General features: G+C 46.5%; 1 protein-coding gene across 1 annotated transcript in view; it reads left to right on the top strand.

Moving 5' to 3' along the window:
- The window catches only part of dner (delta/notch-like EGF repeat containing), a gene marked incomplete at both ends in the record, with an annotated part of 63434 nt that overhangs the window by 27328 nt on the left and 16893 nt on the right, over positions 1-19213 (top strand). Inside the window, 4 exons of the mRNA XM_084460347.1 lie at positions 12414-12593; positions 12711-12884; positions 13014-13114; positions 18596-18759. Of these exons, the coding sequence (XP_084316473.1) occupies positions 12414-12593; positions 12711-12884; positions 13014-13114; positions 18596-18759 (619 nt within the window). The remainder of the gene's footprint in view (positions 1-12413; positions 12594-12710; positions 12885-13013; positions 13115-18595; positions 18760-19213) is intronic.

Raw genomic sequence — 19213 nt, 5'->3', positions numbered from 1 at the left:
CGTCATATCAGCTATCGGCTTCATAAAGCCGATATTGCGTCACTGCCTAAGAGCCATGTAATTTTGGTGAGCGCTACCGAGCGTGCCTGTGCACATCGCCAATGAACCAGACAGAGGAGTCTCAGTATTAGGTTGATGACACCTTATTACACTGGGCATGCTTGGTTAGGTGTTTTATATTTAGTAGCAGTGTTCAGTCTCACTCTCAGTAGCCTGCCCTGTTCTAGATGGCAACGTTCAGCTACTGTAGCTTGTAAAACATTCAATTTCATATTATTATTTTTAATTTTTTAATTTTGTATTTCATTTGCTTTTTATGAAAGAAGGACATGGGACTGATGGAATATTTATTTTAATTAATTTGTATATATGTGTGATCTGCAACATGATGTGTGCCCAGGTGATGACCAAAATAAAAACATATTAACTATTTTATTTGCATAGCTTTTTAATTCAGCATTCTCTGAAAAAAAAGAGTGAATTGGTGATATTGAGTATCGGCATTCGATATTGGCCTTAAGTATCGGCCACCTCAATTTGCCAATGATCATAGCAGCCCTAAAAAAAGCATATCCGTCGATCTCTATTAGAAAACTAACAGATCCCATTTAACTCCCAGCCCCCCTTCAACATACTTCCAGCCCCCGCACCCACGCAGGCATGGATACACGTTTCATCCAGTTTGGTATTTAGCTTGACCTCATCTCAGTTCATTATTTTGTTTTACAACTACAGTGCACCAGTTTTATGGTAAAATGCAGAGAAACAGCCCTGTAGATGGTTGATGTCCTGTGACGACACACTCCCTTCCCAGCATCCCTCAGGAGCGGTGTCAGCGCGCCCCACCTGGCCAGGTATAAATAGAGCTCTGCTGACAGTCGCTCTGCTTCCAGTGCTCCTCTGCCTCTGCAGGAGGCCATCTTGCTCTTTCCTCTTCTCTCTATTCCCTTTGCTCTAGCTCTCTCTCCATCCTCTCTCTCTCTCTCTCGCTCTCTCTCTCTCTCTCTCTCTCTCTCTCTATATATATATATATATATATATATATCCCCACCCTCTCTATCTTTATCCTCTCTCTCTCTATATATATATATCTCTCCCTCTCTCTCTCCACCCTCTCTGTGTCTACCCTCTCTCTCTCTCCACCCGCTCCCCCCCACCTCTCTCTCTCTCTCACTCTCTCTCTCCACCCGCTCCCCCCCACCTCTCTCTCTCTCTCTCTCTCCACTCGCTCCCCCATCACCTCTCTCTCTCTCTCCACCCATCCCCCCACCTCTCTCTCTCTCTCCACCCGCCCCCCCACCTCTCTCTCTCTCTCTCTCTCTCTCCACCCGCCCCCCCACCTCTCTCTCTCTCCACCCGCGACCCCCACCTCTCTCTCTCTCTCCACCCGTTCCCCCCCACCTCTCTCTCTCTCCACCCGCTCCCCCATCACCTCTCTCTCTTTCTCTCTCCACCCGCCCCCCCCCCCACCTCTCTCTCTCTCTCTCTCTCCACCCGTTCTCTTTCTTTTCTTTCTCTATTCAGTGTATACTTAGTGGTGTTATACTGTTTAAGTGGGTTGATTTGGGGGTGGTTATTGATGCTACTAGGTGTGAGTTGTTCTCTTTGTTTAAAACATGTTTTTAAGAGTATAGCCATCAATGCTACAGACCAAGGGAGAGGTATAATAGGTAGATGTGCAGGGGTAGATAACATTAAAGACAAGCTCATGTCTGCGTGCTCCCTGTCCACTCCAGTGCCTGATAGGGCGCTAGACTTTCCTCTGTGATGTGTGGCATCTTAATGTGGAAACCAAGTACCACGCAGGGCAGAGTGTCCATGGGGAGAGTGTGTTTGTGTGCATGGGGGGCATCACATCTCTGTGTGTTTGTGTGCATGGGGGGCATCACATCTCTGTGTGTTTGTGTGCATGGGGGGCATCACATCTCTGTGTGCCAGCCTCACTGTCTCTCTCAATCCACTCAGTTCTCACCATGTCATTAAACAAGAAAGTCACTACCTACCATTGTCCATATCTCCCACTCTGAGAGTGACCACGCCGCAGTGTCCATATCTCCCCTCCACAGTGTCCATATCTCCCACTCTGAGAGATACCACTCCACAGTGTCCATATCTCCCACTCTGAGAGTGACCACTCCACAGTGTCCATATCTCCCACTCTGAGATACCACTCCACAGTGTCCATATCTCCCACTCTGAGAGATACCACTCCACAGTGTCCATATCTCCCACTCTGGGCAGCCCGTCCATCATTGCCAGACATCCTGGCTGATAGCTGTCACTCTTCATCTCGCGGTCTGACTCTATCAGACATGATCGCACAGAGTCAAAACAGAACGATTACTTGTGAATATGAGATCTAATTATAGATGTGTTGTGGCCGACGTAGCGGTCAGGGTGGGATGGTACGGTAGCTGTCTCCAGTCTGCGTCCTCTCAGGATGATGAGTTGATATCTGAATGACCTCCACTCCCCACGGTGTGTCTGATAAGCATCATTGTCACTCAGAAAAGTCTATCCTTTATACAGTAAGTCATTTATAATCCATTTGTAGATTTAACTAACAATTACTTAATGATAAAAAATTTGAAATATAGCTGCAAGCAGCTGTAGCGTGTTCTAGCGTTAGAGCTATGACTATGACCGGTATAATTTATGATTATACCGCGGTTATCACAAATATGAAGGAAAATGGATTTAAGGCATTAAATCAAACTCGTATTGGGCACCACCCTGTTTTGTACAGGGAAAACAAGATAACCTTTATCAATAGTCTAATTTATTAATCAATAGTCTAATTTATTCATCAATCTCAGTCTGTAGGAGGAGTTCTTGACTCAATCAAGTGACCTAAAATAATGTGATGACGCTCGGACGTGGTCAAAAGTTAATATTTATTTAAATTATATTAATCAATTATCAAAATAATATTCTAACACAATTCAATAATAGATGGAAGAACACAGGTGGCAATATGAAAACACAGCAGAAATGAAAAGAATGATGTCAGATTATCACAGGCTATCCTAAATCCTCTAAGTTTACAACACTTGGGATCACACACACATCAAAGAGAATGTTGGGTGTCAACCTTAGTGGTGTGTGAAGCGCGATGTCCGTAGGTGCTGTCTGGCTCGACGAAGGGAAGAGGCACGTGTATGGGGTTAGATCTGTTTCAATACTTGTCAATATACACCACATGTTTCACAAATGTTTTTTGGTGATTCACAAATAAATTTGTGTGGTTCACAAATAAATTCTTGTTTCACAAGTGTTTTTTGGTGATTCACAAATAAATTCTTGTTTCACAAATGTATTTTTGTGGTTCACAAATATATTTCAAACTCACAAACATGTGCACCACTTGTATTTACTTGCACCCGAGTCACTTTGGTGTCGTATGTGGGGAGAGTCCTACAAAGTTTCATGGTGTTCTGTATAACCCTTGATAAGTTATACCCCTTTATGTGAAAAGCCACGCCCATGGCAATCATTAGTTCATATTGGCTGTTAAATTTAACTTTTCAAACTTTTGCCTAGATGGAACTTTAGATATTGGTCCCTAGATTTTGTGTACCGAGTTTCATGCAGATTGGTCAAAGTTCCTAGGAGGAGATACATTTTAAGCGTTTTTTTTTTAAATTCAAAATGGCGGAAAATCGACATAACCGGAAGTTATGGGATCTTGAGGCAAATATCATAGACTCTGAGGCTCCAGCGGAGGATAAGGCTCAACTATTATAAGAGCAATATGGGTATCTACAGTATAGTCTACATTGTGCGGGAGGGAGAAGATCCACGGTAACTGTTGCAGCCCTTAGATTGTTGGCAAACAAAACAAAGACAGATGCAAATTTTATTCCAGGTATAGAACTAGGGTATATGACAATGACATAGCCTACATTATCTGGTAGTATGCCATATATGTACAGTGTCAGAGTAGCTGTGTGCACATCCAACCATTTATTTGAGTGTTATCCTACGCTGGAGGCTCAGTCTATGATAATATGCAGATAAACTATAGCTCTGACTCATACAGGCTACTCTGTGGGCAGGATCACTCACACACACAACCGCATAGAAAATGAATGGATAATTTAATTAATGTCCGACCGGGGGTCGGGTCAATGCCTGGTTATTCTCCGTGCTTATAATGACACTAATCAAACTGCTCAAGATTGAGGTAGATAAATACTTAATTGTCCGGAAGGAAATGTAATCTGCACATAACCAGATTCTAGGAAGAGAGGCCGTGTCCACTCCTTGACATTTGGCCAGAGTAGGCCAGCCTAGGCCTACTGAAGGCTAGATCGAGCAGAAGACTATCAATTTCATTGAACTAGCAGTACTGCAACTGTAGCACAGCGATTTTAACATGGCGAAAATAGTGAATATATGCCTTGAATATATCTGCTATGTTGGTACGATTACATGAATAGAGTATATAGACATAGGGAGGGAAAGTGAAAACATGCGCCCATAGCGGATTTGTTCCTATCAGAGAGGAGTAAACTCCTATAGACCGGATTTTCTAATAATTACTACGAAGCCATTTCGGTGAAGTTATCAAAACAAAAACTTGTGAGTGTATTTACAGTAATAACCTACTAACTGTGAGAATTTCAAACAGTATTTCGCCTTCTTTCAAATTTTGGAAATTGCTCCATTCGTTTCATAAATGGACTACAATATGACTACAGCGCTTATGTACGTCACTCATGAGAAAAATGCTGTGCTTTGCGCCAGATTGCTCCCATCGGTATGAGAGGAATGGTTGCAAATTCTACTCATTTTCAAGAGATCCCAAAGAGCTGGAAAGATAGATACGAATAATAAGTTGAGTTGAATTGCATATGGACAGTGCTACGTCCTAGTCCTGGGTCTACACCGCGGCCTCCTCCCAGCTGGACACGCCTGGAACACCTCCCAAAGGTGAGGGTGGGGACGAAGATAGACCGGTAGATCGAGAGCTTTGCCTTTTGGCTCAGCTCTCTTTTCGTCACAACAGTGCGGTAAAGCGAATGCAGAACCGCACCAGCTGCTCCGATTCTCCGGCCAAGCTCCCTCTCCATGGTTCCCTCACTCGTGAACAAGACCCCCAGATACTTGAACTCCTTCACTTGGGGTAAGGACTCATTTCCTACTCGGAGCGGACAAACCACCGGTTTCCTGCTGAGAACCATGGCCTCAGACTTAGAAGTGCTGATTTTCATCCCAGCCGCTTCACACTCAGTTGCGAACCTATCCAGAGAGTGCTGGAGGTCGCAGGCACATGAAACCAGGTAGTCAAAATAACTTACCTGATATAAAATGGGCACCGCAAACGCGGGCATTTCTGATGATGTCCTCAGTCCATTCCGTACGCTTAATGGCTTGTAGCCACAGGCGACTCCAGTTCTGAAAAGGCCGGTTTCCTCTTGAAACAAATACAATTTGCCACTAGAGCGCCGATTTGTACACCCGTAGACGCAACAGCCAGACATCTTGATGGTATATAAAATACTAGTCTTTGCACTAAAATACGTCTCGCTCTGAATTCGTCTGTCTCCCCCGGCTACTATTTCAAGAATGCGCGCGCATACTTGTGCTGATGAAGGCTGTAAAAGGGTCTATAATGAACAAATATGACCCACGCTCGTTTATTTATGGGCGGTGGCTCTACCACATAAATTCAATAACTGACATAGAACCACCAGGTAACCACATTTTTACATAGCTTCTATAACATCCAGTGACAAAAATCTGCCCACAACACCAGTTTTGAACCCACAAGTTTTGTGGGTTTTGAACTCAGACGTTCAGCATGGCAGACAAGCTCCTTAACCACTAGGCCACCAGAGCTTTTGAAAATCAATGGTGTCATAGTCTTTTGTTTTGATGTTCTGGGACCACTGCCCCTTGTGGTAGGCAACATAGAACTGCAGGTCAACAACGCCAGGACATAGGGACAACCCGACATTTGCAATCCATGGTGCGCTGGCTTACAGCCATGCCAAAAATCAGGAAATACTCCAGGTTTCTGACCTGCGTCAATATTTCGATTTTTATTTTCAAAGGAGCGTATACAAAAATTGACAATTGGAAAAACAAGTCCACATAGTCAAATTTCTATTCAATGTCAGGTATGAAAAATGCAAAATTGAAATATTGCAACCAATTACGTATTATTCTATTTAGTCATGTCATTTTTATAACTATACTGATAAACGTTACATGGACCATTGGTCCCTAGTTTATGTCTACCGAGATGCAAACAGATTGGTGAAACTTCCTAGGAGAAGATAGATTTTAAGCATTTTTCAAAAAATTCAAAATGGTGGAAAATATGAATAACCTAAAGTTATGGGTTTTTGAGGCAAATTTGTTCCTCGTAAGGAGAGGCAAATATATACAAAGTTTCGTCACTGTAGGTCAAACGGGGCATGAGGTATGCCTGTCTGCCTGCCTATAAAAGCGTGATGGCTGGCTTTTCACAAAAATGCTTATATCGACATAAAAATGTAATCTGGTGATTTCGAGTCCAATGAGTAAGTTGTAGAGCATGCGATGACCTACCCATTCAAGCAATATGAAACCCATTTAGCCACAGGGGGCGCCACAGCAATTGATTTCGTTTTAGTCACTTCTAAGCATTTTGGCTTGTTATAGCGCCACCCTGTGGCCAATCTGCTTCATATTTCTCCGGAAACGAGCTCTCTAGCGCCCCTATTGGGTTTGATCGGGCCAATAATGTACAGTAGGGTTATTCTCAGGTTATGTGTGGGGACTACACCTACAACGTTTCGTGGTGTAGTATTCTCGGGTTATGTGCCTACAATGTTTTGTGGTGTTCTGTACAGTATAACCCTTCAGAAATTATACCCCTTTATGTGAAAAGCCACACCCTCTGCAATCTTCATTGGCTCATAGTGGCTGTTTAATTCAAGTTTTCAAAATTGTGCTGAGATGGAACTTAAGATATTGATCCCTAGATTCTGTCTACCATGTCCCATGCAAATTGGTGAAATTTTCTAGATTTCCCAAAATTCAAAATAGCAGAGAATCTACATAACCAGAGGTTATAGTTTCTTGAGGCAATTTTTTTCTTCATTTAGAGAGACATATGTGGGAAAAGTTTCATGACTCTACGTCAAACCAGGCATGAGATATGCGGGCCCCCTTTGGCCAATCGATGTAAAATCCGGTCCATGGCATCTTGGCATTACCCTTTAACACTGTGCTAAGTTTTGTAAAAATCGACCAGTCAGTTATAGGGGCTGCCATTGACTTCCATGGCAGAAGAATAATAATAAAACTACCAATTACAGTAGGGTGCCGCGCACTTTGTGCTTGGCCCCCTAATAATGATACGTAAGCATACACAGAAGCTCTGTACAGGTATGAGGTTGAAATCAGACGTAATCAGACCCAGTTCTCTCCAAACCTGTCTCTTCCAACAAGACAGGTTTACTCTGTGTATGAGGTCATGTTGACTCAGAGCTTGTAAAGTGGACCTGGCTCGGGTAGAAATTGTACCGTATCGCAAAGAACTGCAGCTACAGTCACCTCCCTCCGTTTACCTGGCAGGATATTCAGGAGAAATGAAGAGCTTTGACCTGGCCAAGAGGGAACCATTGTTCTGGTTAATGTACAATATGTGAGGCTTTTAACCCTGTGCCCAGTAGGTGACGTATTGAGGTGGACTGACAGGCTGCTGTCATGTTTTACATCCATTCGCTCCCCCAGTTGAACCCACGGCTGTCTGCCTCACGGTAGCGCCGGGGGCCGATCCAGTCTGTCTGTCTGCTTCCTGCCACACCCTTCCCCTCCGGGCTGCGACCAGACTGCTGTCAGGGACAGAGCCCAGACGGTCAGCTCATTAGGGACAGAGCCCAGACGGTCAGCTCATTAGGGACTGAGCCCAGACGGTCAGTTCATTAGGGACAGTGAACAGTGCACAGTGAACACGTTGCCCCCCACCCATGATACATGTTCCTTTGGGGTCATGAAGGGAGTGGAAACGTGATATTGTGTATATATATTAAGTGATATTCATTTTATGTACATAACTCCTGGAGCTCTAAACATGATCAAACTAGCTAAATAAGAATTGGACCCACACCTAACCCCGATACTAACCTATGAGAATCCTGACATTTAGAACAAGCACCAAAAGAGCTACTAAACTCCTCAAGCTCAGAACCAAGCATAGTTTACAACAAAGCAAAATGTACCAATGGGAAAAATGAACTGTGGTGAGTGCCCCCAGGTGGTGGGCTCTGGTACATGTGTGAGGGACAAACGAACGAAAATACAAACTAACTAACTTGTCGATCTAAAATCCCTTCCACCCAGTTTCATTAAGTGGGGGGCAATACGAGATTTCATGCCCCTCTGCTCTTTATACAGTAGCCCTTATACATCAAAACTGCAGTCCTGTCTGGAACATTGACTGGTAGCAACTGGTGGTCTGACCATGAACAACCCCGAGTTCTGGAGCGTTCTAGAAGGTTTCTATGCTGTCTTGCAGCAGCCTTAATTCTAATTTTCACACTTCGTTTGGGCTGTTTTGCTCCTAATTGGCTCATGTCTCTCCCAATGCATAATTCCCCTTCTGTCACACAACATTCGTTAGGATTCCACTGCCTTTGATTGGTCCGTTTTCCCTGGCCCATCTATGTGGTAACGCTAGTACACAAGCCAAACAGGGGATGGGAGTGTGTGAGCTGCCTGCTAAACTAAACTCAAATGTTTTTTTGTTTGTTTTGTTTTAGCTTAGTTTCTTCAAAGCGGATGCAAGAAGAAATCTCCCTGTGGCCTCATTTATCATTGTGGATACACCCTTTTTCATTTGCACCTGATTTTTGTACTTGCTTTTCTCTGCAAATAATGTGATGTATCATGACAAAACTCGATGGGAAATATTGTGAGATATATACACAATATTTCCCATCGAGTTTTGGCATGATACATCACATTATTTGCGGAGAAAAGCAATCACATTATTTGCGGAGAAAAGCAAGTACAAAAATCAGGTGTAAATGAAAAAGGGTGTATCCACAATGATAATGGCCCCTCGGAGGGAAATGGTTGTGAACAGTTGAGAGGAGACGTAGTAATCATGTTCACCCGCTCCTCTCAGAGTCCGTAGCCTCACGCTGTCGCAGACCATACAGGCGGACACAAACAATAACACCCTATCTGGTGTGGGGAGGGGCCTGTGTGTCCCTCAGGTACTGCTAGTGAAACCTCAACCAGACAGTTCCATTCCCTGCCAGGTACCGTCCTCAGGGCTACATGCTCATGTGTCCACCCCCTCCTGTGCACAGGGGGACATCAGCACCGTGAGCGACTTTGTGCTTCTGGATACTGTGTGAATGTAGCCTACTGGTACTGTGGTGTGAGTGCACAAACTTGCTTCATGTATGTCTTCTACACTGTGCAGTGCACGCAATCACACAATCTGTCTCTCTCTCTCTCTTTCTCTCACACACACACACACATTGTGAAGGCTAATTGCTTTCAGGTAACCTAGTTACTGTAGCTATGGCAACACAGATGTCTGGAAGTGGTGACATCATGCCAGGGAGCCATGTCTGCTTCACTGAGGCTGCTTTCCGAATTGCATACTTCTACTTCTTACTACCAGTACCTTCTACAGCTGCCCTTAGAAAGTACGTACTTTGCAAGCAGTAGTCATCTAATTGGGACATACTACCTTGCCATAACATTGCGCCTTGAAATTTTCCCACATCCGTTGCTGTCCATAACGCGACATTCGTCTAGCTCATGGTCTAGCCGTCACGACTCGCACATGTGACGCACATTTCCGCTGCGCACAGAATTGTGGGTCAGAATAGCCAGAAAAGCCTGCTGGCTTGCATACTGCAAAATACGACCGGATGTAGTAGGACATCCTGGTATTTTTGCCATACTGCATGTGGCATACTATGTATTGGGACATACTACATCCTGTTTTGGCACACTATATAGTAGGGTAGTATGCGATTCGGAACGCAGCCTGATTGTAATGCGATGTCCTGTCATGTGATGTAATGGTCATGTGACATAATAGTCATGTGATGTAATGGTCATGTGACATAATAGTCATGTGATGTAATGGTCATGTGATGTAATGGTCATGTGATGCTTTCCTGTGTGTTTGCCTCCAGGTTCCTGCTGGGTTGAGCAGGTCTGGCATCTTGGTTATTGTGGGTGTTCTAACTACAGTGTATCTGGCCATTTAAACTACCCCCGCAACGCCCACAGACCATTCAGCCATAAACATTTACTGGGTGATAAAGTCACTAAACAGGCTCAATTATGAGTTATTCCATGCTGAAAGAGGTCTGTTCAATGGCGATGGTGATGGGTGTAACTTTGTAGTGTCTGTCCATGGGAGGTGATGTCTGTTACTGTACTGTACTGTCAATGTCTATGTAATGTCCACCTACAATGTCTATGTAAAATGTTGTTCGTTGTTAAATGTATCGTGCTGCAGTCCTGTGAAAAAGAATTTCCCCTTGAGGGACAATAAAATCTAATCTAAATCTAATCTAAATCCATCTAAAACCACAGGCCCAGGGCACAGCACCTCAACATCACACAGCTCTGTGTAACCAACACAGCCCCTCAACAGCACACAGCTCTGCCACCAACACAGCCCCTCAACACCACACAGCTCTGTATCACCAACACGCCGGGCTGCCTGAGATCACCTTTGCTCCTGTGTGCTTCTGTGATTTCAGGGAATGCCTTTGTTAAGCAGTCATGTATTGAATACATGAGTGTTGCTAATCCCATCCATTACAGACACCGGACAGTATACATTAATCACTATGTTTGAATCAATGAACAAACGCATAACCTGAGGTGGAGCCTGCTCACACACCTGTAGCGTTTAGTGTGTGTGTGTGGGCGTGGGCATGTGTGTGTGTGCCTGTGTGTACGTGTGCATGTATGTGTGTGCATGTGTGCGTTTGTCTCTGGAGGGAGTGAGTCCAGCAGCTCATCCAACCACTGTCTCTGATTGTTGATGCCAGTTGCTTAATGAGATTCTGTTTTTCAAGTTGATCTTCTCAGCTTTTGCATAACAGTCTCCAATCAGCACAGCTAGTCACAGCTCAGTACATTTTGCTTTGTAGATTAAAATAACAATGCTTGGTGTCTCAGTAAAAATTTAGTCTATTCTACTCAGGAATTTGTCTGCTTTTTAAATCCAGAGTGTTTTACTTTTGTTCTAAATGTTAGGATTCTCATAGGTCATTGTGGTACTGTAGGTAGGTACATTGTGAGTACTATCATTAGTTATAGTCGTTATATTTCACAACATAGATCAGATTACTCTTATTTAAGTAGTACGATCGAGTTGGATAGATCAGCGATCATGGCTATGTGTCCAAACTTTGCTTCCCTCTGGAATACAGTATGTAGGGGTGGGACCTATGCCCACCCTCCCATTGCTCTCTGTAAAGTGCCTTGTGCCTCTGTGTATGAAATGCGCTATATAAATAAAGTTTGATTTGATGTGTCCAACCGGGACATCGTTAGTCATGCCCTCAAGTAGGGAATCTGTGGGGCTTGCACTTCAGACGGAATGAGTCTTCTTGAACAGCACAGACGAACAAAATCCAGCTCTGCGAAGCTTCACACAACTGTGCTTTGGATTTCCACATTCTTTAGCCAAGCATGTGCTTTGAAAAACGCACTTTAGATGGAACGAGCAGTCGGAACGAGAACCAGAGCGAAGGAAACTCATTAGTCAGAGGCTACATAATGTATCATAGCACACTGAATTATTTGATTTAGCTGCAAATAGTTCACAAATGCAGGAACAGCATAACTGCATCTGCTTCACATTGCCACGACACAAGCAACAAAAAAATAAAGTGAGTGATGCACACTGCGTCTTTGCCGGACAACTGAGGACCGTCATGTTTTCTGGATTTCCAGAATTGAAAGAAAGTGCTCCAGGGCCCTTTGATTTTTCAGAGCTACTGTGGTTCAGAGCTATGGGAGTTATTCATGAAGAAAACATATTCATGAAGAAAACATCACGTTTCCACTCCATCATTATCACATGCATCATGGGTGGGGGGCAACATGTTTATGTAAATGGTATACAGTATAGCTCTTTTATCCAAAGCTCTTTACAATGGCCCCTCATTCACACACACACACACACACACACATATTCACACACCAATGGCAGCAGCTGCCATGCAAGGTGTTAGCCTGCTCATTGAGAGCAATTTGGGGTTCAGTGTCTTGCCCAAGGACACTTCAACACGTGGATAGGAGGAGCCGGGATTCGAACCGCCGACCCTTCGTTCATTGATCGACCCGCTCTACCTCCTAAGCCACAGCTGTGTACTGCTCACATGTGTCCCTTTATGATATTTACTCAGTCTCGCTCTTCCTCCGACTCTTCTCAGTTCTTCGCAGACCCCTGTGCCAGCAGCCCTTGTCTCCATGGCAACTGTATCCGCAGCAGTGAGGGGGCAGCGTACACCTGCGAGTGCGGCGACGGCTATGAGGGGGAGAAGTGTGACCAGCCAATCCTGGACCTGCCCGCATCCGACTGGGACCCCGCCACGCCCCGTGCCCCCGAGCAGGCCACGCCCACCACCGCCACGCCCCGTGCCCCCGAGCAGGCCACGCCCACCACAGCCACACCCCCCGGCCCTGAGCAGGCCACGCCCGCCACCGCCACGCCCCCTGGCCCTGAGCAGGCCACGCCCATCACCTCCTCGCCCCCCGATCCTGAGCAGGCCACGCCCACTGTCGCCACCCGACCTCCGCAGCCGGCCACCGCCCCTGCCGCCACCCAGGCCCCGCACACCTTGCCACCATGGCAACCCAAGCCTGGACAGAGGCTGCTGGTGGTGCCCTGGGAGAAAGAACAGGTATGGAAACATCCAGAGAACCCTCTCAGAGAACAGGTATGGAGACTTCCTGAGAAGCCTCTTAACCTCTCTTAGTTCTGGGTCTCTATCTTAATATTGTGTGTGTGTGTGTGTGTGTGTTTGTTGCAGGTGACTGAGGGTCTGCGCTGTGTGAGTCCAGAGCTGTGTGAGCTGGAACCGTCTGGAACCCTGACTCTGTCCCTGGAGATGCCTGAGGAGACTGCAGTCAAGTGAGCGCATTCCACGCTGTCAACCCTTCACCACAAAATAACACACAACACTTCAGAAATACCACAAAAAAACACACACAACACTTCAGATACTGTAACACAAAACCACACACAACACTTCAGATACTGTAACACAAAACCACACACAACACTTCAGATACTGTAACACAAAACCACACACTTCCGAAATACCACAAAACCAAATACACTTCAGAAATACCACAAAACCACACACAACACTTCAGAAATACCTTGTATGGCTCAGGAAGATTGTGCCATACCCTTTATGGTGTTTATTTCCAAAATAAGTCACAACAGAAGACCTGATCAGCATACAGTAGCCATTGTTAGGCCACGGCTACATGCAAATGTTATTGTTTGTGTCTTTTATAGTGACTCACAGTGTTTGTATGCACACACACACACACACAAACACACACACACGAACACACACAGTACACACATACTGTACATCATGATCTGAACTGACTGACATGATCAATTTAATTGATCATGTTAATGATGTACGTAGCTGCAAGCACTCAGGTCTTCAAGTAGTGGAGATTGTGAGTGTAGATGTGTGTGTGCCAGAGGAGGCTCGTTCATTGAGGTAGAGGAGGACAGTCCTCCTCAGTTTTTGGAGAGAAGAGAGGGATTCAAATATAAATATGCATTTATTCATTTATAATTAATATTTAATTAATATTTTATATTACCTCAGTTTTGTTCATACATCAGGCTTTCCCTATGGATAAAAACCCATTATTATCTATAACATGCAGCTGGAGGACCCAGATATCTACGGAAGGGAGGAATTCCTAGGGGTCTATCAATGTAATGCCATTTTTTCATGCTAATTTGTGATTGGCCAAAACGCTGAAAAATTACCGCAAGGGAGGACAGTCCGAAAAGGATTTAATGATTGACATTTTGTGAGTCCAATCACATTCCAGATTTACCACAGTGAAGGCCGATTGAGTCAGCGTTGATGTCTGTGTTTCTGTTCCCTGTGCCATTGGAGACTTTTTGTGTGTTCGTAGCTCCATAATATAATACATCCGAAAGTATTATGGGACATATTATACATCAAACTGTTCGTCTATTTGTCTTGATTCTAGCCATCAAAATATCTAAGCTGACATAAATACTTTTTGAGCTAGAGCCGTCTGAACAGGACAGTTCTATTTCGTGGAGCTCCGCCCCACAGGGCTAGCTCCTATTGGCTAGCGAAACCCAGCTAGCCACATTGACTGAAGAAAAAAACATACACGTCTGTGTCCAACCAAGTCCGGTGCACCACTGTATAAGCGGGCTTCGCCCGCACATCTGCTCCTTCGAAATTTTCAGCTTGCATTGTACTGAAAGAAGAAAGATCAAGAAATGATGTCTACCCAGCGGACCCAAGCGGAGCCGGCGGCATCCCTCGATGACCCCCTGCCGGCACCGATTGATCCGCCGGATCGTTTTTGTGTCTGCGGATCCCGCTACAGCGACGTGGGACACCACCTCTGCTTCCGCTGTCTGGGGCTGCAGCACGCCAGAGCGGGTCTGGCTCCGTCACCCGCCTGCGAGATCTGCGCCCTCCTGGACCCCATGGAGAGGATGCTTCGGGCGCATTTCTTCGCTCTGCCGCCGCTGGAGACTGAAGGTCTGGCCCAGCTGGTCGGCGCAGTCGACGGCGAGGACATCGGCGCGCCCCTGCAACAACCGGCGGCCCCGATTACCTCCCTCCCGCCTACGGATGATGAGGAAGAGCTCTCCGAGGCAGACGATGGTCTCTCTGCCTCAGAAGCCACTATGGCTAGTGGCGCCTCCTTCCCAGGGCAGGGTTCCTTCGATCGCGACCTGCCCCGGCTGCTGGAGAGAGCCGCGCATCACCTCGGTATCTCCGTCCCGGAGGCTGCTGCTCCCCCTGTGGAGCTCCGTCTGCTACGGGCGTCCCTCCCAGCCTGCCCCTCGTCTCCTGCCGGCTATGCCTGACCTGGAGGCGTTCGTCGAGGCTGAATGGGAGCTGCTGTTGGCCATCAGAGGTCCGCTTCGCCAGTTCAGCAGAGCTACGAGGGTAACAGGCTGGACTGACGTAGCAGCTATCGGCTCTCCTCCCTTGGAACCCGACATTGCAGCGGTCCTGGTGCCTGGTTCCTCCGCCTGGGGCTCGGCCAGGAAGCCTCTCATGCCGGACGTCAAGGACAAGACAACCCTGTCCTTGAGTTTTTCGCTGGCTGCGCAGGCCGTGGCTGCCTCCTCTTCCATTGCTATGCTGGCCATTTACATCGGCCAGCTAGCTATGGAGCAAACCGCCCCCTCTATGGATGAAGACAGGAGAGCGGAGATGGCCGAAGCCGCCGGAGCCGTTGCTCAGCTTGTGAGAGTCTCTGCCTCCTGTCTGGGTGGAGTGATGGTCACGTCGGTGGTGCAGCAGCGCCACCTATGGCTCTCCCTGACTCGTCTGCGCGAGGAAAACAAAGATGTCCTCCTCAACTCACCGGTCAGTAGGGAAGGGTTGTTTGGGGCGGCTGTGTCTAACATCCTGGAGCAGTGTTGCAGCCTGGAGCAGGACCGGCTCCTCCTCGCTCGCCACCTCGCTGCTCCGCATGCTCCGGCTGATTCTCTTTTAAGAGCGGCGGTGAGCGATTTTCCCTTTTATCCCCGCGGAATAACAATAACAATGCAACGCTATCCTGGTTGTCACGTACAGTCCGCATCTCCTCCTGTTTCAGCTACTGTAATATTCTCGGCTAGAACCACCGGGTCTTCCGTAAAGAAGTCGGAATTGACCACGGCAGGTCTCGCCGCTGCTGTACAACCGGTTCAAGCCGCGGAGTCTTTCTTTGCGTAGCTCTCGCCAGTTCAGCGAATGTAATATACTCGGCTAGAGCCGCCGGGTCGTCTGTGAGAAAGTCAGATTTGACCACGGCAGGTCTCGCCGCCCCTGTTCTAAACAGACCGTTTGGGTTTTTAACGAAGGGGATGTGTGCGCCCAGGCCAAGTGCTATGGCTGTACTGCCCTGTTCGGAGTTTTCTCGAGACCCCGTGGCAGGGTTTAGCGGCGAAAAAGATGCGCTAGACCCCCAGACGGCGTTCGTTCATTCAGGCCGGGCGTTCGAGCCTCTCCCTGTGTGTTCGACAGGTAGAGAGTTTTCACGCTCACCGGTCAGTGAGAATACTTCCATGTTTACTGAGCCTCCGGCTGGGACAATTTTCTGCTGTTTTTTGAGTCACCAGCCGCCACTGGTGCGTGTGTGCGCGCGTATGTGTGTGTGCGCGCGTGCGTGTGATTGAGAGCGAGAGAGAAGAAAGAGTGTTCTGCCCTCGTCAACGAGTCCCCTTCCTTAACTAGACAGACAGATACACACGAACTACGAAATACAATAAACATTCTGAGTACTTTTGAAACATACTGTCTATAAACTTGTGTAACAGATCACACATAGGCTAGGTTATGAATATCAATGCCTGAATAGCTAGCTCGGCTAACAGTAACGTTAGCTACAATTAGACAGCTGACGGTAGCTACATTGGACAACAAACTGCACTGCAAATAGCCTATTTAACTAATATAGCCACCACAAACATTGACTAAACTTACTTAAAACAAGTTTTCTTTTACTTACAGACGATTCTTCTATAAATGATTGCAAGGAAGAATGAACGAATGCTTGCTGTGACGTTATTGCTCACGACCATGGATGTATTAATAGAACTGGATACAGCCACTCCATTCACTGACCGCTATCAACAATGAAGCCCTATTGAACCGCGCCATCTTGGCAAATTTGTAGTCATTTGACTATTTCCGGTGACTTTTGTACTTGCGCAGTTGAGCTTTTCTGTCCGACGCGCGTCCACGTCCACGGTCAACGTTGGCGTTGACCGCTTCTAGCTATCGAATGGCCGACTGGTGTAAGATGGATAGCCTAACGTTAGAGAGATAAATGTAGTCTATGGTTATGTTAATAAAGCTAAAAATGATGTTGTAACATGCATGCAGCACTGCCGATCTGATCTGAACGATTGATTCATTATTACCATGGATCGGTATTGGGATTGATCAAGGGCGAATGTGAAATAGCAGCCACGAACTCAGCGGGTTATCCGAGATGCGGCAGCAGCGGCCAAAGCTCCTGCTGGCGGGGAGTGAAGCTCTTCAACTCGCTTGTCACTGGCTCCCAATTTAGCCTGGCTGCAATAACGTTATCGCGAACGGAATGAATACCATCTACTAGCAAACAAAACATCTTCAGTTATAATTAACCTGTTAAATCTAAGATGCCTGGATGAAAAAATAATTTCTCCAATGGATATATTTTACAAAAACAGGTTAATATGCAAGCCGGTTTTCATTGCTAAATCAAAGCGGGGAGAGCCGGGAACGTGCGTGGACGCGCGTCGGACAGAAAAGCTCAACTGCGCAAGTACAAAAGTCACCGGAAATAGCAGAATGACTACAAATCTAGCCAAGATGGCGCGGTTCAATAGGCCTTCACTTTAGATTTCGAATCCTGGGGGCTTGCTCACGACCTACTTTCTCACCGAGGCAAGGAAAAACTACGGTCTAAGTCTAACTACGGTGCTCACAAACAATACTAAAAACCAATGGCGCCCCCTAGTGGCTCGAAAACGAACTGAAGTCAGAACAAAGAGAAAGCATCTGCTTGCATCTGCTCACCTTGCTGCTTTCTATACACAGACGCTATCTCTTGCTGTAATCGACCCAGACTCAGATGACTATGGCCCTTGACCACATGGGCCATGACTCTTCCCTTCTGCCTTCAGGACTGCGTCGTCTCCACAGGGAGCAGCATCACGGCCACACAGACAGATACAACCAGTGGTTACTCAGAGCCTGCTACCGTGACCCTACAAGCTGTGAGGGTTATGGTCACTCTGTGGTGCAAAGGTCATGGTTTTACCTTGGCTGTTAACTGCTCATTATACCATGGCCTGGGTGAATACTCGATTCTGATTGGCTGGAGGGGTGCTAGGCTCATTGGGGTTTGGGTTGCGAGGTAGCATCCAGGGTTGAGAGACATTGCTGAAAGAAAAGCTAACGGACCCTTTCCATTTCACTAACGGTTCCAAACCCATGTTAACTATTGGATGTCATCGCTGTTCCTCCAGGGAATATGATATACAATTTGTAATTCCATAGCAACGTGATTTAGCACTGAGGGACTATAATGAAAGCAGTGAGCAAAGAATAAATGACATATTTCTTTATATTTTAATGTAGAAAATTTGAGTAAATGGCCATCATTTTTGTCTTTGACAAGTGCACATGGTATAAGCGGGATAATACACTCCGAGGTGTGCTTGTCAAAAAATAATGCACTTTCGCGGAGGCAAACTTTGTGGGGTTACTAGCCTCCACGTCGTGCATTATTTTTCGATAACAGCACACCTCGTCGTGTATTATCCCCTATTTAACAGATTAACAGATCTCTCTCTCTCTCTCTCTCTCTCTCCACCCCCTCCCCCCAGGATCGTGGTGAACGTGAGCGTAGCGCCAGTGCTCTGGCACGTGGGTGAGGAGGGGTTCCAGCGCTCCTCCGTCCTGGAGGGCACCATCGTGTGGTTCCAGCAGGCCTCTGACGGACTTGTGATCCCCGACCGCTCCCTACCCCTGGGACAAAACTACTTCCTCAGTAAGAGCCTACAACATTATTAGTACCTCACCCTCCTCCTGTAAAGGTGAGGAAGTCACTCGATAGACCCCTGTTTAATATCGCTGTGAGCAGTTGCGCCCCACAGTCCTTAACTAGCATTGTAAAGCCTGACAATGGAGACACCGATCATTGAGAATCCTATACTTCCAGCACAGCGGCGGGAGTCCGCAGGAACCAAGCAGTGGACGGTGGTGCTGGTCCTCCCTCAGGGGGATACTATGACGACTGGACCCCAAACCCTCTCCATTGCAGAGGAAGGGTTCAGTCTGACCACAGCCCACTGTCCAATGCACTCTTGCACTGTAGGAGACCATTTATTATGGGAACCTTCAACGCAAACACAGTAAGGGAGGAGATATGGCTAGAGGAACTAGTGCACTGTGTTGGTGAGAGGGGAGTGGAGATCCTGGGAGTCCAGGAGCACAGGAGAGTG

The sequence above is a fragment of the Borostomias antarcticus genome (genome assembly GCF_949987555.1).
Source record: "Borostomias antarcticus genome assembly, chromosome: 1".
Lineage (NCBI taxonomy): Eukaryota > Metazoa > Chordata > Actinopteri > Stomiiformes > Stomiidae > Borostomias > Borostomias antarcticus.
This window is presented reverse-complemented; position numbering and strand designations above follow the sequence as displayed.